This window comes from Poecilia mexicana, unplaced genomic scaffold (assembly GCF_051168715.1).
Source record: "Poecilia mexicana isolate PSO_F unplaced genomic scaffold, ASM5116871v1 scaffold_17, whole genome shotgun sequence".
Classification (NCBI taxonomy): domain Eukaryota; kingdom Metazoa; phylum Chordata; class Actinopteri; order Cyprinodontiformes; family Poeciliidae; genus Poecilia; species Poecilia mexicana.
Window position 1 is genome coordinate 17453479 of NW_028263386.1, and position 21522 is coordinate 17475000.

General features: G+C 41.8%; 2 protein-coding genes across 2 annotated transcripts in view; one reads left to right on the top strand and one right to left on the bottom strand.

Annotated features, from left to right (window-relative positions):
- The window catches only part of ece2a (endothelin converting enzyme 2a), a 74850-nt gene extending 64629 nt beyond the window's left edge, over window positions 1-10221 (top strand). The window contains exon 4 of the mRNA XM_088014750.1: window positions 7599-10221. Coding sequence (XP_087870876.1) covers window positions 7599-7889 — 291 coding nt within the window. The 3' untranslated portion in view covers window positions 7890-10221. The remainder of the gene's footprint in view (window positions 1-7598) is intronic.
- An 8442-nt stretch (window positions 10222-18663) lies between these two features.
- camk2n2a (calcium/calmodulin-dependent protein kinase II inhibitor 2a) overlaps window positions 18664-21522 on the bottom strand; it is a 3001-nt gene continuing 142 nt past the window's right edge. The window contains exons 1-2 of the mRNA XM_014984792.2: window positions 21110-21522; window positions 18664-20676 (exon numbers count right to left, since the gene is read on the bottom strand). The exon at window positions 21110-21522 is cut by the window's right edge and continues 142 nt beyond it. Coding sequence (XP_014840278.2) covers window positions 20606-20676; window positions 21110-21278 — 240 coding nt within the window. The 5' untranslated portion in view covers window positions 21279-21522 and the 3' untranslated portion in view covers window positions 18664-20605. The remainder of the gene's footprint in view (window positions 20677-21109) is intronic.

Below are 21522 nucleotides of genomic sequence, written 5' to 3' on the forward strand. Positions count from 1 at the left end.
GCAGGACGGCTTTCACAGGAGCTCGGCTCGGTGTGTCATACGGTCCTCGGAGTGTCGGTGCCAAAGCGGAAACATGTGACCGCGCTTCAACTGTTCAACGTCGGCCCAAACGTGCTGGGTCGAAGCGGAAGATTTCTGACACGCTTGGATTTCTTAGAAATAATCTTTCCACGATGCATCTCCAGATTATACTTCATGTCTGTTCTGTTGTCACATTTCCTAGCTGCTTGTTAGCTGAACTCGTCAATAAAAGTTGCACTTTCTTTTTTTGCTGCTTTCGAGCAGTGTCCACTTCTGACCTACATATGTTAGTGGGCGAAACTTTTATTTTTCTCTCTCCATGGCAACCCAAGAAGGAAAGGTGCGCCTGATCGAAAGGCAGATTGACGCTGTCTTCATGCAAGCCCCACACGGTTCGCTCTAAAACTCGGATCAGGCCAGAGTTAAGGGAGGCTGTCGAGCCTAAAAATAACCGTTCGCCCTTTTAAGACGGCTTTATGCCTGGCCACGTATTCGAGCGCAAACAAGCAGTTTTGTCTTAGCGGCGGAAGGGTGAGGAGAAAGGAAGTGAAGCTTTCTGATGTATAATTCATCTGTGCAGTCAGTGGGTGGAAGAGAAGGGATAAGAAGAGGGAAAATCACGGGAGGAAAGGTGGGTGGAGGAAAAAAGAAGGGAGGAGGAGGAGGAGGAGGAGGCTGGGAGTGGGAGGGGAAAACAGGGAACATAGCACGCTCACGTTCTGCATACTTTTCATCGTCGCTCTGAGTCTTGGAGGACTCCGTGCAAGTCCTCCAAGGGGAATATGGCTCTGTTTTGCACCTGTCACAGGTGTACTCAAACGTGTGAAGATTTGTTCTGCTCTCTTTAAAAGTGTATTTATTTTTTTATATATATATTTTTTGTGCAGAATATAGAATAATAAGCAACAAACTAGAGATCATTTATATCTAATGGTGCACACAATTCTTCCTCTTTTTGGGCAGATGGTGCCTTAGAGCATTTTCATATTTGGTTCTGGGAAGGCACAGCACTAAAGGAAGAACGAAGTGAAAGACGGGGATCAAACAAAGCAGGCTGTAGCTCTCCTGGAGAGAGAAGAAGAGCAGCAGATTTCCTTTGTTAGGAGACCTGCGATAAGCCCCCAGACCCCCGCCCCACCTCTCCTCATAAATTTTCACTCCTCTTGTTTCTCCACGCTCCTCTCACCCACTGCCTCGTCGCTTCTCTGTCTCCTCCAGACATTTACACGTTTTTGCCATCCACATGCTTGGCTGCAGGCTAATGGGTGAGGTGATATGGAAAGGAAGGGAGGCATTTGATTTAAGATGTTCATTCCTACAGAGAGCAAATGGGAGGGGTTTCCAATGAGGGGGGGTGGGAGGTCTGCAGCGCCAGATGACACCAGTAAACAAGTTTGGGAAAATGTGGGAGAGAATTTCAAAAATATATGAAAACATGACCTAAATAAAAAGTACACCTCCTCCTCCCTTCGTTTTTCTTTCTCTCTTCGCCCCACTTGAAGTACTTGTGCACTCGTGCTCACTTAAAAGCAGCATTCATGCATGAAACCAAGCCTGTGCGTTGCGTGCAGCTGAGAGTGTGTTGTTTTGCGTTGTGTGTGTGTTTGTCTCTGTGGGTGTACAGTATCTCTAAAAGAGTCGGTAGCTGTGGTTTGCACAGGTCTGCTGTCCAAATACGGCTCTCCGCTCCGCCTCACCCACCGCATTCTAAAGAAGTGCCAAGCACACCTCTGCGTTCCTCGCATTTTATCTTCCTACAAACTTCAGCTCTCATCATCAGGTCAGATCAAAACAGTCGGCCAACAATCATTTTTCAATCCAATCGTTAGAAGTAGTTTGATACAGCCGTTCTTTTAAATTCATGGAGCGAGAAATAAAGACTGCAGACCAGTTTCTGCTTCTGTCATGCACTACGAAGTTAATTTAAATTGAATGAAGTTAAGCTCAGTATTAATACAACTGATGTATGGAGACTTCAGACAGTATATGAAAATAAAACCAGTTTGAAATGGCTCCAATTCGAGCTACGCTGCTGTCTACTTGAAATGACGGACTGAGTGAAGCACACATCCATCAGAAAAGCAGGTTAGCGGTAACTCTGGAAGAGCTGCAAAGATTCACAACTTTGCGTGCGTCAACCAGGCCCACTCTTGGCTCTGCAATTCGCAAATGGATCCTAAGAAACGGCAACAAGTAAAAGAAACAAAGCTGAAGGAAATGCATGTGAAGTTCCTTTTGAAGTTTGCATCAAACTACATAGGGAACATAGCAAGCGTGGAGAAATGGTCTCTGAGGTAGAAGGTCGAGTGTGTGTCGGTCTTCCGCAGAAACTTTTCTTAAACTACATTGATGTTGGTTGTAATGACACATGGAAATGTTGAGACATATTGAATACCTTACTAAGGAATTGCTAATTGACAGTGTTCTAAAATCAGCCACATTTGGGAAATATTTCAAGTTACAAAAACATTCGCAGCAACCAAGTTTGTCTTATTCCAGTCGTGTGAAATTTTAACACACTGCTGAGAAAAAGAAAAGTTTCTAAATCTCAAGGATTTGAGTTGAAGACGGTGATTTCAGTTCAGCAGATTTACCTTTGTAATCTGAGGCGAACCCAGATTATGTAACCCAACGGTTGGACGGAGTCAAACGACACCGTTGTGGCCACCACATGCGTGTGTGTCCTCACGTGTCCCCCAGAGACAATCAGTGATCTCATGTCCCAAACTGTGTCTTCAGGCAAACTTCAGCTCAAAGCAGAAACTGATGAATGATGGAAGGATAAAACTGTAACGCTGTGCTCCTCCGTGAACTGAAAGTCTGAGCGGTGAAACGGAGGAATAAGGACGACGATCTGGAGAAGTGGTGCCTGCCGAGTCAACGAAATGTCAGTCTCCTTGGATGCCTTATCTCGTCTCTGACTGAAGCAGAAAGGTCAATCGGGGACAATAAAGTTGGCATATTCAGAGCTGAGACCCAAAAAGTTGATGCGAGTTCATCGAATTTCCTCAATTTAGCTTTTAGCCTCTTGTACAAACTACCTTAGATTTTAAAATATTACAACGATAATCCTTTATGACAATTTTATTGTATATAAAAAAACTGAAATATGACACAGTTGTAAAAAATAAAAAACATTAAAAGACAATGTTAATTAATAAAATAAATTCATCAGCTTTTGTTACCAATTTATATATATATTATTAAAAACTATAATCCTCCAGTTTAAAAGCCTTTTTGTACATTTTTGCTACTGATCTATTAAAGTCATAAACCTGCTAAGAACTAGGAATGGGGCTGATGCAGGATTTTTTTAATGTATCATAACCTTGAGTGAAAATAGAAGAAAGTACTGAAATAATTCATACAAATTGTATAACAACGTAAACATCGCAGTTATTCCGATTACTGCTAACTTAATCTGTCATACTGAATGTTAATTATGTTTTGTTTAACTTTTGTTTATTGGCGTTTTGATTTTGTTGCAAGAAAAAACAGCAAAAATATTGAACCATTTGCTTGGTTGCTTGGTGCCCAAGCTGTTGCTCTCAGTAAGTCTGGATAATCTACTTTAATCTCAAGTGATTATTGTCACATTATCGATTCTTGACCACTTTCGACAACATTCTTGGCTTCTTTGTGGTCAGGAGCTATAGCTTGACATTGAAATACTATAATATGCAGTGTTGAATTATTTATCGCTAAGCTGAACAGGATTTAACCTCCGAGGGTCATGACCTAAAGGACAAAGCTCTCCTTAGAGCTGTAGGTGATGCAGCAGGAATATGTGCTTACAGTTTTCTAGCATAATAAAGCTTGAGGAAGACCGACTTCTGCTCCTGGTCTCCTTGTTGAGGGAGACAACAAAGTTAAAAGAAAAAACAAAGATGTCTCTCAAACTTCCCTTAAGAGCAGAGTGTTAATTAGATCACCAGGGATTTCTGACGTGAAACTTAACACCAGATCTCGTGTTTCCTCTTTGTTGTGTTATACCCAAGACAGGTGAGGTCACTCCGACGCAGGCTTCCGACACCACGCTGAATAATTCAGCAAAGGTCAGGAAGCTGCGTGTGTGTGTGTGTGCCTTTATGTGTTTATGCTTCTGTGTGTGTTGGGTTTTCATTAAGCATTCACAGAGTAGTTTCCTCTGCGGTCTGGGAAGAGCCCTGTGACTCACTTTAGATCACATTGCAGATATCTGATTAAAGTGGCCGGATTGAAAACTGGCCTTGGGTTTAACGGATGTGTTTCAGTATTTGGGTTTGATGTAGCGTCTGTCCCTATATTTCTAACCACAGAAATGTTTGGCTCATTCATGCATGCACCGACCGTTCCAAAAAAAAAAAACTTTTATTTTCCAGTTTTGCCACACACTCTCAGTTGGACTCGAGCTTGGACTTTGATAGCATTTGAGTTGGCTGCATGTTTGATGTTCTCCTACTGGAAAGTGAACTTCCATTTCAGTAAGGAGGGTTGTCATGTAATCAGCTCAATCCGTTTTCCTATCAGTCTGACTGGCATCATCGCCCTGCTGAGGAAAAGCATGACGCTGCCACCATATAGAAATGTCGGGCTCATGGTTACGAGCTGTCTGCTTTCAGTAGCTGAGACGCTAACGGTGCGATTACGTCGTTAGCCCACTAGCGGTGGTTCCAGCTGATTTGTTTGCCGTGGTTTAGTGTGTTGATCAGTTCCAGTGACATTAGTTCTTCACTTATCGGTGACGCAACGCAGCGGTTTGGACTCCAGACGAACAGATCAGATTTATGAATGATGACTGGAGTCAGGATTATTTGCTTCAGCTTCCTTTCAAATTCACCGATTCATTGAAGATTTGTTTAAATGCTGCAGCCATCTATACTTTGTACATAAATTCCTTCAAATGTGAGAAAATGTGTGTTTTCGTGATTATAAGCAGTGGACTACATATGATGTTTAAAACTCTGCGATCGCTTCAGCACTCATAAGTGTGTTGCAATCAGCCTCGATTTTCTCATTGAAAGAAATTGATTAAGACAGATGGCTCGTCGTTCTCCTGTTTCTGTGTAATTTAATTTGCCTTATATCTTATCCAAACCTGATCCAGCCTCCCTCTTGCAGTACTTCCATGTCGCAGCGGAAAGTAAATAATTTATGTTCGGCCTTCTTGCTGGTGGATATGAATCACTCAAGAAGAGCAAGATACATGTGCTCGTTTCAGAGCGACTCTTCACTCCAAAGACACATTCGGCACGGTGATGTTGAAGCTGCTCTACTTCACAGCGTCTCTTCTGTAGAAAAACGCTCCGCCTCGTCATTCTGGCCTCGTAGCTTCGCCGTGATGGCTTTGCCATGAAGATCTCACAGAAGCTGGAAAAAAAAAAAAAAACCCTCAGTAGTTATTTTTGTCATTGATGTTTGGTTGTGTGGTTTTCAATTTTCAGATGAAACTCAAATTTAAATACCAAGGTGCTTGAAAATCTGTGTTGTGACCAAAAAAGGGGCTTCAGGATGACCATCCATCCATCCATTTTCCGTCACCCTTGTCCCTTAATGGGGTCAGCAGGTGCTGGTGCCTATCTCCAGCTCACGTTCCGGGCGAGAGGCGGGGTACACCCTGGACAGGTCGCCAGTCTGTCGCAGGGCAACACAGAGACACACAGGACAAACAACCATGCACACACACTCACACCTAGGGGCAATTTTTGGAAAGGCCAATCAACCCTTCAGGATGACCAGTAAAATATAATTACCATTTAAACAACCATTGTTGTTCCAGCCTGGACCAGGTGGGTACAACCTGTTGCCTGTTGAGTTAAACTCTTAATTTGCGCTCCTTCACCATCCCATGTTGGTAGTAGTTTTCATTTGCACTGAAACGCGCATTAATATTAGAGGCTTTTATTTCGAAACTCAATTTTCTTACTGGTTTGTCAAAAGCCTCTAGCTCTTCTTTGCACCAGCGTCCAGGGGTAAAGCAGGCTTTTTTCAAATTTAAATGTAGTAATGGTAAATAAGAAAGCTTAATAAAAAAGTTTATAAATTATTTAAATGATCCTTAGTGAAAAACAGAGTATTTTCTAATCCTGCGAAGCTTGTAACAAGCTGTCCAATGCTGGAATCCTCAACTCTATGAACGTCAGCACTGGAGTCCCACAAGGGTTTGTACTTGGTCTGCTGCTCTATACCTTGTGCACTTTTGACTAACTCCTCATCAGATTTGCTGATGACACACCTGTGAAGCTTCATATCTTAAAGAAAATTATGAGGCTCTGAATCTGAAAGAAATGAAGGACCTGCCATCATTAAGTCAGAACATCTGTCGCCAAGTGAGCGTCGGCAAAACTCAGGAGCTGGTGTTGGACTTTAGCAGAGAGCGACAGTTTTTCTGCACGCGCCTCAACATCGGCAGCGTCGTCGTAGAGAGGATGGCTACCTTCAAATACCTGGCTGTTGTTATCTCTGAGGACCTTACATTTATTGAAATCATCAAAACCGAAACAAAAAAGCACCTGCAGAGGAAGTTTGGCCACACAAAGTCTTTTTTTATTCTAGGGCCAAGGAGAGCTTGGTATCCTAAACCATCGCATCCTAGATTAGGAGCAGCTACTAACAGAACCTTATGACCGATTGATCTGTGCTGCACATCAATCACCTCTCATCCTCTCACCATCAAAAAGATCATGTCTTTGAATAAATAAGAGCAAGAAATGTTCTGCTGCTCCTCACTGTTATATTTTAGATCACATTTTACTTTTCCTCATCTGCAATCCATGACACACTTCCACAGCTTGCTCTACCACACCGGCAGTTTCTTCTCACACTGTTAGTTTTCTGTAATTCAGTGTTCGATGGAGCAACTCCGCGTAATATTCTGACATGTTTGTGTGGATATTAGCAAGAGCTAATGAGCGAAAACCGTTTATAGAACATAAAAACTTTGTTGCGCTCGGCTCGGTGTTCTTCATGTCCTGTCCCCTCACTCCCACTCACACTCTGTCTCCGGAGACACTTGCTGCCAAAGTCTGACTAAATCTTTGTATCTGTCAGCGCTTTAAACCCTGCGTGTGTGTGAACGTGCGAGTGTGTTTGTATACTGTAATCCTGTTTTTAGCTCTGGAGTTCCTTCAAGAAGTATAAACACAGCGGTGTTTTTGCGAGTTAATTGTCTGCATGACTAAGCAGCGGATTAGTGTCTCAGCAGGATGACCTGCTTGCACCTCAAATTAAGACGGCTACGTTGGACACGCACCTGCTTTAAGAGGTTAGAGTTTTAAATAATTTGACATTTGGTAGATGCTGTGGATGCAGCGTGCCGATTTAATTTTAAGCAAAGTGGCAAGTAGGTAGATGAGTCAGATCTGGATGAGGCTTGTTTCTCACACAGGTTTACTGAGCAACAAACCAATGGTTTATCCTGACTGAGGGCATACTTTCTAAAAAAGCACTGATGGTTCATAATGATATTAATAAAATCTGCAGCTTTCCTCAGAGGTTTTATGATTCTGCACCAAGCGGATGATTAGTGGAGCAGAATTTCCATGAACTAATCTCTCTTCCATGTTTTTCTTCCTTCCCTTTCTCGGCTCTTCTCTTAGATAAGTCGCTGCTTGAAACCCGGAGGCCGTTTCGTCTCCATCACGTTCGCGCAGCCCTTCTTCAGGAAACGCCTCTACGCACGCACCGCGTACAACTGGTCAGTCAGACACGACAGTTACGGTGAGGGCTTTGAGTATTTTGTGTACGTAATGACCAAAGGAGAGCAGCTCAGCCCGGAAGATGCGGCTCTGGAGCAGAGGCTTCTGGAGGAACCCGCATCCCAACCCGCCAGCTGTCCCACCCCTCAAGATGAAGAGGATAATGACTTCCTGTGCAATATTAACTTATGATGTTGCTGAAAAGTGGACATTAATCTCAGGAATATTTTATGTCTTAGCCTACAGAAGCAGAAGTGACAGATTTATTACTTTCAGTGTTGAAAATAATTTTAAACACACTTTTATCTCAGTTTTTAGTCATTTTTAATATTTTATCTTTTGTAAACTTTTATACATGCTGTTGCTACTATGTAAATATTTCTGCAAATTCATGTGATTGTGATCAGGACTGCTTCTTGTAAAATTTGAACAGGTATTTTTTGGATTACGTTTTTTTTTTGCTAACATAACTCAATTGTATGACCATAAACCAAATAGTTGCCTTAAGCATAGTTTTAGGTTAGGTTTGGTAAAACGTGAACAAGTCGCAGCTGAAAAAGCAGGCAGCCTTTTGAGGATTCATTTTTTCTTCCTGATGCAAACATTTCCGCATTTTTCCATAAATTTTTCAACTAAAAGGAGCAAGTTGGCGTGTAACATGAGATGCTGGCGTTCTATTAAAAGAATCATTTCAGGAAAACCACGGTTTATAAAATTGCTAATTTAGCATTGAGATATGGTTAATGCATCTCAAAAATGTAAAAGAAATTACAGATAATAGCCAATATTTGTGCATAGATATACACAAAATTAATTCATGTTCTTCTAACTTAAGAGTAAAAGACCAGAAAAATGTGCCATGTGTATGAATTCATTCCATTTACTGCGATTCTCCAAAAGTGCAGAGATCCACAGCTTAGGTAGAAGAATATTTTGACATCACAACTATTAGTTATGAAATCCACAGATCTGGCTTTGGAAAAGAGACAAGAAGACCACAAAAAACATAGAGGCCACAGCAGATATATAGATTATAAGGCACCTGGGTTAGATCAGACCAAAATGTAACTTTGAACCAATGAAACTTTGTGAAAATTATGTGAATACTTCCTCCCCACATTTAACATTGATCTCAAACCTCAAAACATTGAGGTTTGAGATCTTAATAGAATGAGAAGTAGAAAAAGTTCAAAAAGCTCTTAAATAGTAATAGTACAACAAAAAGTAACCATCCAGCAGCGGATGGTTATTCATCGGTCTTCATATCGTAGTCACAAACGAAATCCCTGCAGGTTCGCATTCAGCTCCCGTGTTTGCGTTGCAGTTTGCGTTTGCCACGTTTAAGCAATTTGCAAAACAAACCGTCGTGCCCCAATCCGACACCTGAGAGCCGCAGCCTCCTGCCTGTTGAGGAGGCGTTAAACTCCCATCGGTGTGTCTGTCAGCGTCCTCCTCTCGTCTGCCGCTGGTGTCGGTTTTATGTTCGACACAAAAGCTTCAAGGTGCTTCATGCCACGTCTCGCACGGCTGTCAAAAAGCATTTATGCACACATGTGCTTCCACCTACAAGAAATGGCCCACCCCTGCGTGTTATTTGTTAGAGACACACGATACTGGGTGTCGGGGTCATGTGCTCGCCGGCAGCTTAAATATAGCCCATTAACGGCGCACACAGCCATGCGTGCAGACAGGGAGGAGGACTTCTGACTGGAGGGGAGGGGATCGCATTAATAAAGTAGAAATCATTTATTTTTAATTCTCCACCGAGATCTAATTAACGCCTATTTTTAAGACTTGGGGAGAGAAGACGTGATTTTTCTGAAGGCTGCTGTTTCCTTACACGGTTAGCTTGTTGGAGCAACGTCATGGTTTGGTCAGCTTTGGCGCTGTTGTTTAGCAGAACAGTCTGGTCTACTTTTTTTTTTCTTTTAGCTGGCATTGCAAAATAAAATTATACATATTTAATGGACTTACAATATTAATGAGCTAAATGAAGTGCAATGCTTTGTTCCAGACACAGATTTCTTAGATTTGTTTTTTTCTTTTTCTTTTTTTTTTAAATGCAACTTTAGATGAAGCTGCTAATTATGTCATGTTTTCAGTAACATCCAAAGCTGCCTTTCCTGCTCAGGAGTGCAAACTAAATGCCTTCCTATCCGAAAAGGCCTTTTAAGCTAAACCTGTGGCCTATTATTAATCTTTATGTTGATATTATTGTTTCAGTTTCAGAAGGCTAGAAACTGCCTCGTGTGTGTTACCAACTTAAAAACTGACGCTGTGTAATCCACAGACTCAGTAGCTGTTTACAGTTCTGCTGTTGTGTTGCATTGACGCATTATTCTCATGCTGTCTTTCTAAGTCGACTGTTAACATTATGTACAGAAACACAAACTTATTTCAAGATGTTTCTGTGAAAAAGAAAAAACAAAAGTTCTGACATTAACAGTACATACATATGTAGTGTTCATCATTTGTATGTGCATAAAGATGCTTACAGTGTTTTAAAATAAATGCAAGTTTTATATACAGTGTCCTAATATGGCTATAAAATTCATAGAAGATTTTTCTGCGGAAAAATGAAGCCAGTCTGGTCTAACGTCATTAATGGGAATGACCAGGGTTTTCTGCACAGGCTTTGGCTGTTTGGAGTCTAAAACTCAACTGGAGTGTTTATTGCGGAAAAGCTCAAATGTCAGTTTAATCCAGAGGTTCCCAAACTGTGGGGCGCGCCCCCTAGGGGGGGCGCCGTGTCATTGCAGGGGGGGCGCGGGAAGCCATCTGGATGAAAAAAAAACAAAACATGAACACTGTATGCGCTGGGTTTTTACCTTAGAATTGCCAACTCTCTGTTATTCCTATGTCAATTTGATACAGTAGAGGCTTCCATACTTCCCATATCTGTGTCCTCTGTCACTTTTATCAGCAGTTAAAACTGTTTAATCGTTGTTAACATGTTGTAACCTGTTTTTCTGAGCCGCCTTTAAACGCAACATGAGCGCTACGATGCTCATGCTGGGTTTACACCAGTGAAGGAGACCTGCTGCTGCTGGGCGGAGCTACGTAGGTTTGTGTTAGAATCACGGCAGCAAACCAGCAAAACGCAAAGAACTTTTCACAGTTTTTCCCTCCAAACTAACCGACTGAGTTGAGTAAAGCTGTTGGATGCAGGTAATGTTAGCTAAAAGATGACTAGCTAATATCAATACAGAGCCTTAAGCTTAACAAGTACCTTGTAGGCTACCGATGTTGGTGTCTATTTTCAGCTACGTACATTCATTTTGCCCCCAAAAAAGTCGATGCCCCCCCGCCCCCCCCCCACACACACACACACCTTCACACGCATTGTTTCAACCAGACAGCCATTTGTAATCCATAGGGGGGGCGCAGAAAATGTTTGGAAACCACTGGGGGGGGGGGGCACAGAAGAAAAAGTTTGGGAACCACTGGTTTAATCTAACCAAAGTGCACAGGTCTAGTTAAAGCCCAAGTAGATATTAGATAATTCCACACGTTTAGTGATGGTAAAACAAAAAATAAAGTTTTCTTATTTTTTAAAAGCTCACTCTCAACCAGTTGGCTTGTAGAAAGTATCTACAAGTTGATATGGAGACTTATTGTGTGCAACATTAAACTTTGAAGTTCCCTTTTTCCCTCCAACCCTAACCACCAAAATTATACATATTTATTAATGGACTTACAATGTTAATGAGCTAAATGAAGCAGCTCAGTTGTGGATTACTGAAACTCTGCTTAAAAGGGCAAAACATACGGTAGATGTCAAAGAAACACTTTAGTTAAGAGGTATGTATTTTTCAGGTCTTTTAATAAAACAATCACTTAACTATGTTATCTCTAGTTATTATAAAAATGCCTGTATGTATCAAACACAATGTAAAAGAAAGTTTGTTTCACAACTTGATGCCTTGAAATTGCCTCTGTCTCTTTAAGAAGCTACGTCAGCACAATGTCAACACAGGGCATCTCCACTGTGTTGTTTGCAGCCGTTCTTAGGAGCGTTGGACTGAGACGTAGGTGGCATGACGAGCTCAGCAGATGCGCAGCTCCACCAGGTGTTTACTAATTGCTGCTGCCACTAGTCTGGAGGAGCTGTGTGGCGAAGGCGGTGGAGGGTTGCTGTAAATGTGGCCGTAACACCATCTCTTATCTCATTACCTTTTCCTTTTACGACATACAGACAACAAAACTGTGTTTGCACCATGTTTTATGGCTGCCAACTGGCTCCCATGGTGACAAAAGGGGTGTAGCAGCCTGGCTACCTAAGCACGTGGGTTCAGAAACAGTTTGGAGCGCGTCTGACCTGGACAACAGGGAGGGTGCTTATGTAAGTCTAAAATGGCTCCAGCTTTTATATCGACCAGAGAGGCTTCAGCAGCGCTGCTGCACTGGGACGTACAAACATTCGATGGATTCATCACCCCGTGGATGGATGGAGGCTGGATATGTCTGCACACGAACGAGGAGAGGATTTCCGACGCTTTCCTTCAGTTTCACTTTGCAATAGTTTTGTGTTCTGTGCTTATGTGAAGGTATTAAAAATGAGAAGTGGTTTACGTTAGGTTTCCAGCTGCCTCGGAGGGACTGACTGATGTGCAGTGGCAGAGACCCTACTGAGAGATTTAACTTGCCTGGACTTAGGTTATGTAACCACAGAGCAAAGCACAAGCCTCACGCATGCATGAGAGGTTTGCCGTTGTTTAAATACAAATCCTGTCTTTCAGGTATTTGTTCATTTTTCTCTCACCTGATCTCGAGTCATTAACTTTATTTCCTTCATGTGCTTTTATATTGGTGAGGAAACGGAAGCCCGATTTTATTTTATTATTTTTTTTCCCCGTTTCTCCCAAAAGCAATTGTCCTCCTTGCTTTGTTGCCCACAGCAATAATCTATTGCATGCTCAGTGTTTCACTCACTCTAACTTTTTCAGTCAAGGCAAGTCAAGTTTATTTGTGCAGCACATTTTAGCAACAAGGCAGCCCAAAATGCTTCACACAGTAAAAACATAATTCAATCACTCCTCTTCTCAAGCACCGCCACCGCCATCACGTCCTCTGGGAGCATCGTTTGGCCCTCGGTGATTTGTTTTATGGGTGTTATGTGGCAGATCATGCGACTCAAAAGGTCAGCCGTATGCTTTTATAAATATGCCGAGAGCTCATTCTGCTCAATTTGTGTTTGAGCCGAGTCACGACACGGCCCTTTTGCATCCCTCTGAACCGCCAGCTCCCTGCAGCAGCAATCATGAGCTGCTGTTCTTAAGGGAAGTCTTCCCAGGCATTTGTTGGCATTTTGTAGTTTAAAAAAAAAAAAAAAAACTAAAAATCTGACTCACTTTTCACCACAGGATTGGTGAAGAGTTCAAAGAGTGGATGAAATCACGTAGTTAATAGCAGGTTTTAAAATGCAAGTTTCCCCACCTTACAGACATTTTTCTTTTTCTTTTTTTTTGTCATTTGTAAATGCTTCTGATCATCAATAAAAGAATGATGTAGATCACATGTCACGCTCAGGGCCCCGGGGGCCAAATCCGGCCCACCGTAGCTTTTTATGTGACTCCAAATTACATCAATAAGTTCTTCCAGTTTTTCCACAAATCTGCAAAATTCACACAAAATCAACAAGTCTCCACATCTTTTTCAGATTTTACTGCAAATTTTCTCAAATTTGTACAAAAACATTGAGTTTAAGTGACTGCATCCTCACTTTATATGTCAATAAAAAGTCACCTTTAACATCCTACATTAGTGCAAATATCATTAAACATTTCTAAATTGGTGCCACAAGATCTAAAATTTTGACTGAAAAAAAAAACACAACAGTCACAAAACACTGGAGGAACAGCTACCATTTACTGATATTTTAACAATTTAAAGGTTTTATCAGTATATTCTGGCACAATCAGCCCTTTAAGAACATTCAAATTTGTGATATGGCCACAGATCTTCAAAAATGAGTTTGACGCCCCTGATACAGATGAAAACTTGAAATAGAAAATGCTGTTTTCAAGCAACAAACTCTGTTAAGGGAATCCAAACAACCTGCATCTGTAGAAAAAGGTAACGGCACCATTACTAAATCATGAATTATATTTTATCAGCTACATCATATGGAAAACTAAGTTCAAGTTCTGCTACCTGATTACTGTCAGAATCATGTCAAAAAATATAACTTTTTTGACATGAAGTAAAGAAAAATAAATCTCAAAAGAATACATCATGCTCGGATCTAAAGAAATTCAACATAATTCATTTCTATTTGTTTGGTAAGAACTACAAAGTGCTTTCTCGGGTTTTTCTTTCCGTGAACCACAGTGAGTGTGACTGTCAACAAAAGAAGAAAACAAGGAACAGTAAAGAACCTTCCCCGAAGTGGTTGGTGCATCAAAATTACTCTGAGAGAACATCGAAGATTCATCCAGGACATCCTAGAATGATGCCTAAAGCTCTGCAGCTCAGAGTTAAGGTAAAGACGGATTGATTAGACCAAAGTGGATCTCTCTGGATGGTTGTGCTTTCTGTTACATCTGGGCATAAATGTAATGTAACGTAAAGGAACATGCAAACAAGCACAGTGGTGGTAGTGTGATGCTGTGGGGCAGCTTTGCTCTGGCATTGTCCCACTGCTTCGGTAAAATTAGCTTACATGCATTATTACTGTTACAGAAGTATTGATGCGAGCTTTGATTCCCATCCTAATAATAAAATTGATATCTTTTCAAAAGCTCTCCAGTAGTTCTAGAAGTCCTAGATGAGAAAAAAAACAAACTTTGACAGTAATATTAAAATTCTGTTAGCTTTTGTAGCTTTTCAGCAGTATGGGTAGGGGAGAGCAAACTGTTATTACACCAGATGCATTGTGGGGAAAATACAAACGACAGTGTGTGTCTGTCCATGTCTCCTGCGGCTGCACAATGGCATAATTCTGTATATTGAATAGTGGACTTATGTAACAAGAGGAGGAATATTAATGGATGTCCACTCAGACGGATGGAAAGTGGTGTTTTGCGTACTTGAACAATGATACGAGAGGTTCTAACGACTGCTTCAGCGGCCTGTGTGTGCCGTGGTGCCGGATTCACCTTGCTTTACGCCCTGTGTGCCCTCCATCTTCATCAGACTCGTCTCCGTCCGGTCCGCCTGTGGTTACAGAGCGGGCTGTTTGTTTTGGAGGCAGGCACAGCATGTTTGTATTGACCCCAACATGAGCCGCACACCGAGACAATCTGCCAGACTGCCGTCATTCAGCAGAGTTTGAGAGAGTCTGTGTGCTTTTATTTTCTTCAGCTAATGTCCAAGAAGGAACACAGATTTTTTTGTTTTGTTTTGTTTTGTTTTCAAAAAATATTGTTGATTCTCAAACACTGATAGACAGAAGAGGTTTGCTAAATAATAGAAAACCTCTAGTGAGCTTAATCCATTCACAAAAATGATTGCTTTTTATTTTCTTAAATTCTAATTATGAAAGAAGACAGGGCTATGTTTTGATCTCCAGAGTTGGCTATGGGGTGACTTTAAAATGTCCACAATCTCCGTTAAAGAAGCAAGAACCAAACATTAATGAATATAAGTTCATGAAGCCCTGACATATTTGAATAATGGCATAAGGTAGAGAAATCATCTGTTTCCCCTTTTTGCCATGTTACAGCCAAAAGACTTGAATTCATTTTATTGGGATTTTACACAACAGAGCATGACAAAACTGTAAAAGGAAAATGAAACGATACACGGTTTTCTTTCTTCTATATTAAAGCTCTGCTAAGTGTTTTAACCATTTCATTTCAACCTTATTTACCGCCGTAAACCTTTTAAAGTCTCCTAATTAGTTAACAGAGTCACACTTTGAAGAATTTCACTTCTGTATAAATTCATCGTGTCCTAAGAAGGCCTCAAAAGTTTATTAGAGAACATCAGTGAACAAACAGCTGCGGCCCTCGAAAACCGAGCCCATGAAGCGGTAGACGATGGATGGGTGAAGTTTTCGGATTAGCATTTGTTTTTATTTGAACATTTCACTGTTGTGCCCTAGTTTGTGTTGGTCCATTTAGTAAAATCCCAAAGAAGTACAACAAAGTTTGTGGCTTTTAACAGACAAAATATGAGAAAGTTCAAGACACTCTGAATATGTTTTCTGCCAAAGTGAACGAAACGATGTGTTTATTCCTTCTTTGTGTAGCAAAAACAGAACGAAACCGAATGATTGGCAACTTGTTGGAAAAGTATTAAATTGCAGCGCCGTGCCTCAGACCATGATACTACCACCACCCGGTTTCAAACGTTTCTTACACTGAAATGCAGTTTTTGTTTTGTTTTAGTGAAATTAAAACAGACATCAGTGTTCTTTCTGAAGAGCTTTTCTCTTTGCAGCCGTTCAACCCCACAGATCTTCTTCAATGTTCTCATGACGGCAAAAGTCAAATTCAAAGAGACATTTGGTGTAACAAATATCCTACAGTTGCACACAGACTTTAGCTATGCATGCCGTTGGTATGCAGGTTAGTTGGTCTTTAAAGGAAACATGTATACTGTTTAAAAGCATACTATGATTTCACATTAAAATCTTAAACTTTAAGTCAGATTGTTGGATGAGTAAATGTTGAGCCCTGGTATCCTGTTGGGAAATCAGCGTGTGGATCTTTTGGCTCTTTACGGCTGAAGACCAACTGATCTGTCCGAGAAATGTTTGTGAACCAACATGAATTGCAGTAAAAGTCCTTTGTAAACAAACGCTCACATGACAGGAAGAGCAGCTTGAGGCTGAGCCAGGACAATCCAATACCTGTCCAAATATGTCTGTCCTGTTCCGGTCTGCGGCGGCGGCTGCCCATTGCTGCTAAAGTGTAATTGTTCACGGCACCAAGCAGACACACGCATACAAGCAGTTCATCCCCCAGCATCCACAACAACACGATCAATAGCACTATTTGTTCATTCAGCGCAGTGCTGGTGTTATCGGAGAAGTCGATAATCGCGGTGATGGGAATGTGGAAGGGTTGCACTGGTGACGCTTTGTTTGTGTCCTTCAGAGTGCAGTTTGGGAACGGCATGCAGATATCGGTGCGTGTTGTTGTTGTCAGTGCATGCGGCTGTTTATAGATGTGCCCTGGTACTGTAGACGCTGTTCTAAACCAATAAAGGGGTTAATCTAACCAGCGCGCTTCCAGGAACGTTCTGCTGCTGCTGCAGGGAACCTCGTTTCTTCTGAGTGATTATCAGTCATGTTTGTGTGCTGCAGGTGGGGGAGAGGTGCTGCCAGCTGACCTAATTTCCTCCTTGATTCTGCCATCAAACACTGTAGAATAGTTTTGTTGTTTTATTTACTCCCATCATATATCTCTGGCGATAGTACCTCAGTTTGTCACATTGCACCTACAAATTTAAATGTGTTTTATGTGGATTTTATGTGACAAAATAACATAAGTTATTGTAAAGTAGAAGGAAAAGGTTGCATGTTTTTAAGTAAGAAAAAAAAAAAGATGTGAAAAGTGTGTATAACACACTCTTCAGGTGTGTATGCATTTGCCTTGCATATCCAGACATTTGTTCGTTCTTTGCAGTCACTCGAGCTCAGTGAGATTTGGCTGGAAATCATTTGTGCACATCGATTTTCAAGTCTTGTCACAGATTTTGTAATTTAGGTCTAGACTTTGATTTAGCCACTGATCTAAACCGTTCTAGTGAATAGACCCTCCCATTCAGCTTCAAGTCCAGTTCAACCTTCTCCCAGTATTGCCTTGTATTCAGATCTGACCAGATCCTCTGACCCTGCTGAAGAAAAGCATCCCCACACCACGAGGCATAAAAATATTTCAGTTATGGGGACGGGAGTTTCAGAATGGTGCACTGTGCCACTTTTCAGCTAGCCAGATCTTACATTTAGTCTCCTCTACCCAGAGTTCCTTCTTCCATGTGCTTCCGGGGTTCCCTGCATAGTTTGAGGCAGACCATGCAAATTGGACATCTTTTGGTTTTGTTTTAGACGATGACTTTTTGCCACAGCAAAACATGGTCTGTCAACAAATTCTCACACCTGAGCTGTGGATCTTTGCATCTAATCCGGTGCGTTTTATCTTTTGTGTCTCTCTGATTAATGATCTCCTTACACAACTCAATGTAGGAGAAGAACTGAGTCTTGGCAGGTCCGTAGTCTCTTTTCAATTTTGGATTGTGAATAGAAAAGCGCTCCACGAGGGTGGCAGAGTAAAGAGGGCAGAATGCAAAGCCTGTGTAAAATCCACAAACCTTTTATGATGGAAAGGTAGATGATTCTCGCAGCATTTCTCAAGCCACCAGAGATGGGTTCATACAGGCTCAAACGATATTTATCCAGAAACTAAAACTCTTTGGCGAACGACCCCACTCCCGCCCCGTCAGACATGTTTGACAGACTTGATCCAAATAAATGAAAGAGAAACTTGTCAACACATTCCCTGTGTTTGGTCTCCCATTAAACTCGTACCGAATGCTTCTCTGCAACAAATGACAGGGCGTTTAAAACGTTAATTTGGGGATCCTGGGTGTGGGAGACAGTTGTGTGAAGTGAGCACAACGCACAATGCCTGTGGGTGATTATAGTGGCTAGTTGTGGCTCCCCGGGGATTTGTGATTTAATGGATTCACTTGTGTAGGCCAGCGCAGAGCCGTTTAGCAGCTCAACACTTGGATCGCGGCTTCATTCCATCTCTTTAATTAAGGTTCGGTATTTGCTGTCATTAGTACCACAGCTAATCATTCCAGAATGAATGCGGAGGCCCCCAAACCTGCAGCGACGCTTAGCCCTGTCTGCTCGGAGGACGTTAGCTCCGCCTGCCGTGGCTAATGTGGTTGAGATGATGTGACCTTTCGCTTTTGCCTTCAGTTTCACTCACAGAACAAGTCCAGCTCCCCAAAGTGCTGGCTCGTTGTTCGTCGCAGAATGTCTCGGAAACAAAAGCCACGTCGAGGAATCGCATTAACATTTTCTGTCACCATTTATTAATTCACCAAATACAGTGAAAATGGCATTATAATATACAATGACTCATTCTTAGAATGTCATGACATTTTTGTTGCTTTTTTGCTTCATAAAACAATGTTGTTGTTTTTTTAATATTTGAAAATATTAAGGTTTCATGCACAACCAACCATTTGTTGAAAAGTATGGTACAAAATAAAAATAAATAAGTCAAACCAAACAAACAAAAGTAACTTGTCATGTTCAAAATTGGTCAAATAACAACGCGTTATTTGAGGATAATCGTAAACAGTGCAATATACTCTAAAACTGCCATATTTTTTCTAACAAATTCATCAACGAAGCTGAACTCACAGTATACGATTTCTTAATAATAGTTTAACATTGATGTGTGCAAAAAACCCCAGACACATTCAGTAAGTCTTTAAAAAAATGCCTGACCTTTGATATCAAACGAGACCGGTCCACTAAACTCTGAGATTAGCCAGTGTGAGGCCCAGTCCCATTAATCAAACCCTCTCTGAAGTACAAATATTGTTGTTGATGAACCGTAAGACGAGAGACTAGCATATAATTCAAATAACAAATATTTAGATATAAAAATACAAATATGACTTTTCTGTTGTTGTTGTTAAAAAGAAGCGTGCCAGGGTTACGAGTGGCGGCGCCTGCGTTGGCACCAGAATGGGACAGTTCATGCAAAATAGATGGAGGGTGGCGGGAGGGAGAAATTTCTAACTCTACACAGAATTGCAAATACAAATTTTCAAAACCGTACAACTCCCCCATCGGTTACACAACTCAGTATTTAAACCGTTTCCTGGGATTTCCATGTTCGCGGAGGCCTCTGTAGATATCTGAAGAGTTGCAAAACAAACAAAGAAGATGAGAAATGAAGGGGAGGGGAGGGGGGGGAATTGAGATATGTGCAGGTTTAAATCAGCTACATGGAGGTGCCATCCTGCACCATTCACCACCAAAGGGGGGGGCAATGCAAAGATGAACAGTGTGGTCTGTTTCTCTGCTGTTTATACGCTGAAACAAACAGGGGAAGAAGGGGGTGGGGGGAAGAGGTGTCTACTACAGAAGATATCAACATTGCACCATCCTCGAATAATATGTCTTTATACATATAATGAGTCTCCTTTAATAAAGTTTGGTTTAATCTGTTCTTTTTTTTTTCTTCTTCTTCTTCTTCTTGTAAAAGCATTAGCAGCAACAGGGGATGCATTGGATCAGTGCTGAAAGGACAGCTCCCTTAAAATGCGCCGTGGCTGACTGGATCAACAAAGCAAAGCCTAAAGGGCTGAGGAAAGAAGGGGGAGGCGGGGCGTTTTAAGAGCTTATAGCTTCACCTACTGTACAACTTATTGAAATAGGGCTGGTCAATAGGGCCCTCTATAGTTGCAGTGTTTTGTTGTTTACAGCGCTTTTATATATTTATATATTCATATATATATATATATATATATTTCTAGAAAAAAGGAAACAGAAAGAGATGATCGTGAAGGAAAACGACAAGTTCATCCATTATTTTAAGTCAGCAGAGGTTGAGATGCGCAGCAGCCATCTCAACATCCTGCTGCGCCTCGGTAGTTAAAATCGGGATTCTTTTTGGAGAATTGCCAGCAATCCCACAATAAATCTTGGTCTTTATTTTTTTTTCTCCCCCCTCCTCTTAGAGTCCACCAGTCTTTCTTCACCTCTTCCTTTTCCTTCCCCCCCCCTCAAAGCTTTGTCCATTCCCCTTCTTTTTTTCTCCTTCTTTCATCATCCCCATCCTCGTTCAGAGCTGCCCGTGTTTTTTTCTTCTTCTTCCTCCTCTTCTTCTTCTTCTCTCTCTCTTTCTCTCCTGCAATCCTCGAACATGCACAGCCGACAAGTGCTTCAAATCGGGTGATCGGAAATTAAAAAAGTCTGCAAGGCCATCGGAGACGCTTTAAACGCCAGGTGAGGACTTGTCCGTCATCCCCTTCAGGACCTCGTCTATTCGGTCGTCCTCGATGACCACTGTGGACAAAAGGGGGAAGGGGAGGGGAGGGGGGGGAAATGGATGAAGATGTTTAGATCAAAGCAGCTCAGATTCAATATAAAACTATGACAATGACACAGTACGTCGTTTCGCCTTATCTATTGGTGGCGCACGAAATGCCCAAATTAAATTCTGGCACATAAAGGCGCATCTTTAATGGCACAGAGCCAGCCTTTTATCATTACTGTTTAATAAAGAGTGCCTACAGGGTGTGTCCCTGCCAGCGCGGAGATAATCTCCTGTCTATGAATGTAAACAGAATGTCACCTGGAAGTATTTGCGCACTGATTAAGGTGGCTGGAATATTCCAGACTCTGCAACACCTTTGTTATTTCTCTCTCTTTCTCTCATTTTGAATCTTTCCCCAACTTGTCATTAAAAAAAAAAAAGAAAAAAAAAAGCATCCCTTACCGTGCTTGGCTCTGCCGATCTGTCCCAGCTTTGGGGGTCTTTTCGCCTGCGACGCAGCGAAGAAGGCGCTTGTGTCCTGCAGTCCGCAGCTAAAGGACATCTGACTGACCTCGCTGTCCGCTCCGTAGCCGCTCATTTTGCCCTCGTTGTATGGCAGCACCTCGGACATTGTGGCACGTATAGAAGAGCTACCCCGCGTAGAAAAGAAGGGGAAGAAATAATAAAAAAAGGAGCAACACAAAGCAGACTTCCTTCCTCGGGGAGATTTAGATCCCTCTTCGCGCAAGTTGCAGCCGCTTGTCTCCTGCAGGAGGGTTTCTCTCTGAGTGGAACCCGGTGCGTTGCGGTCTCTGTATGCGGTGCAGCTGCAGCCAGAGAGGGTGTTTGTGCGTTAAGGGGAGAGAGAGAAAAAG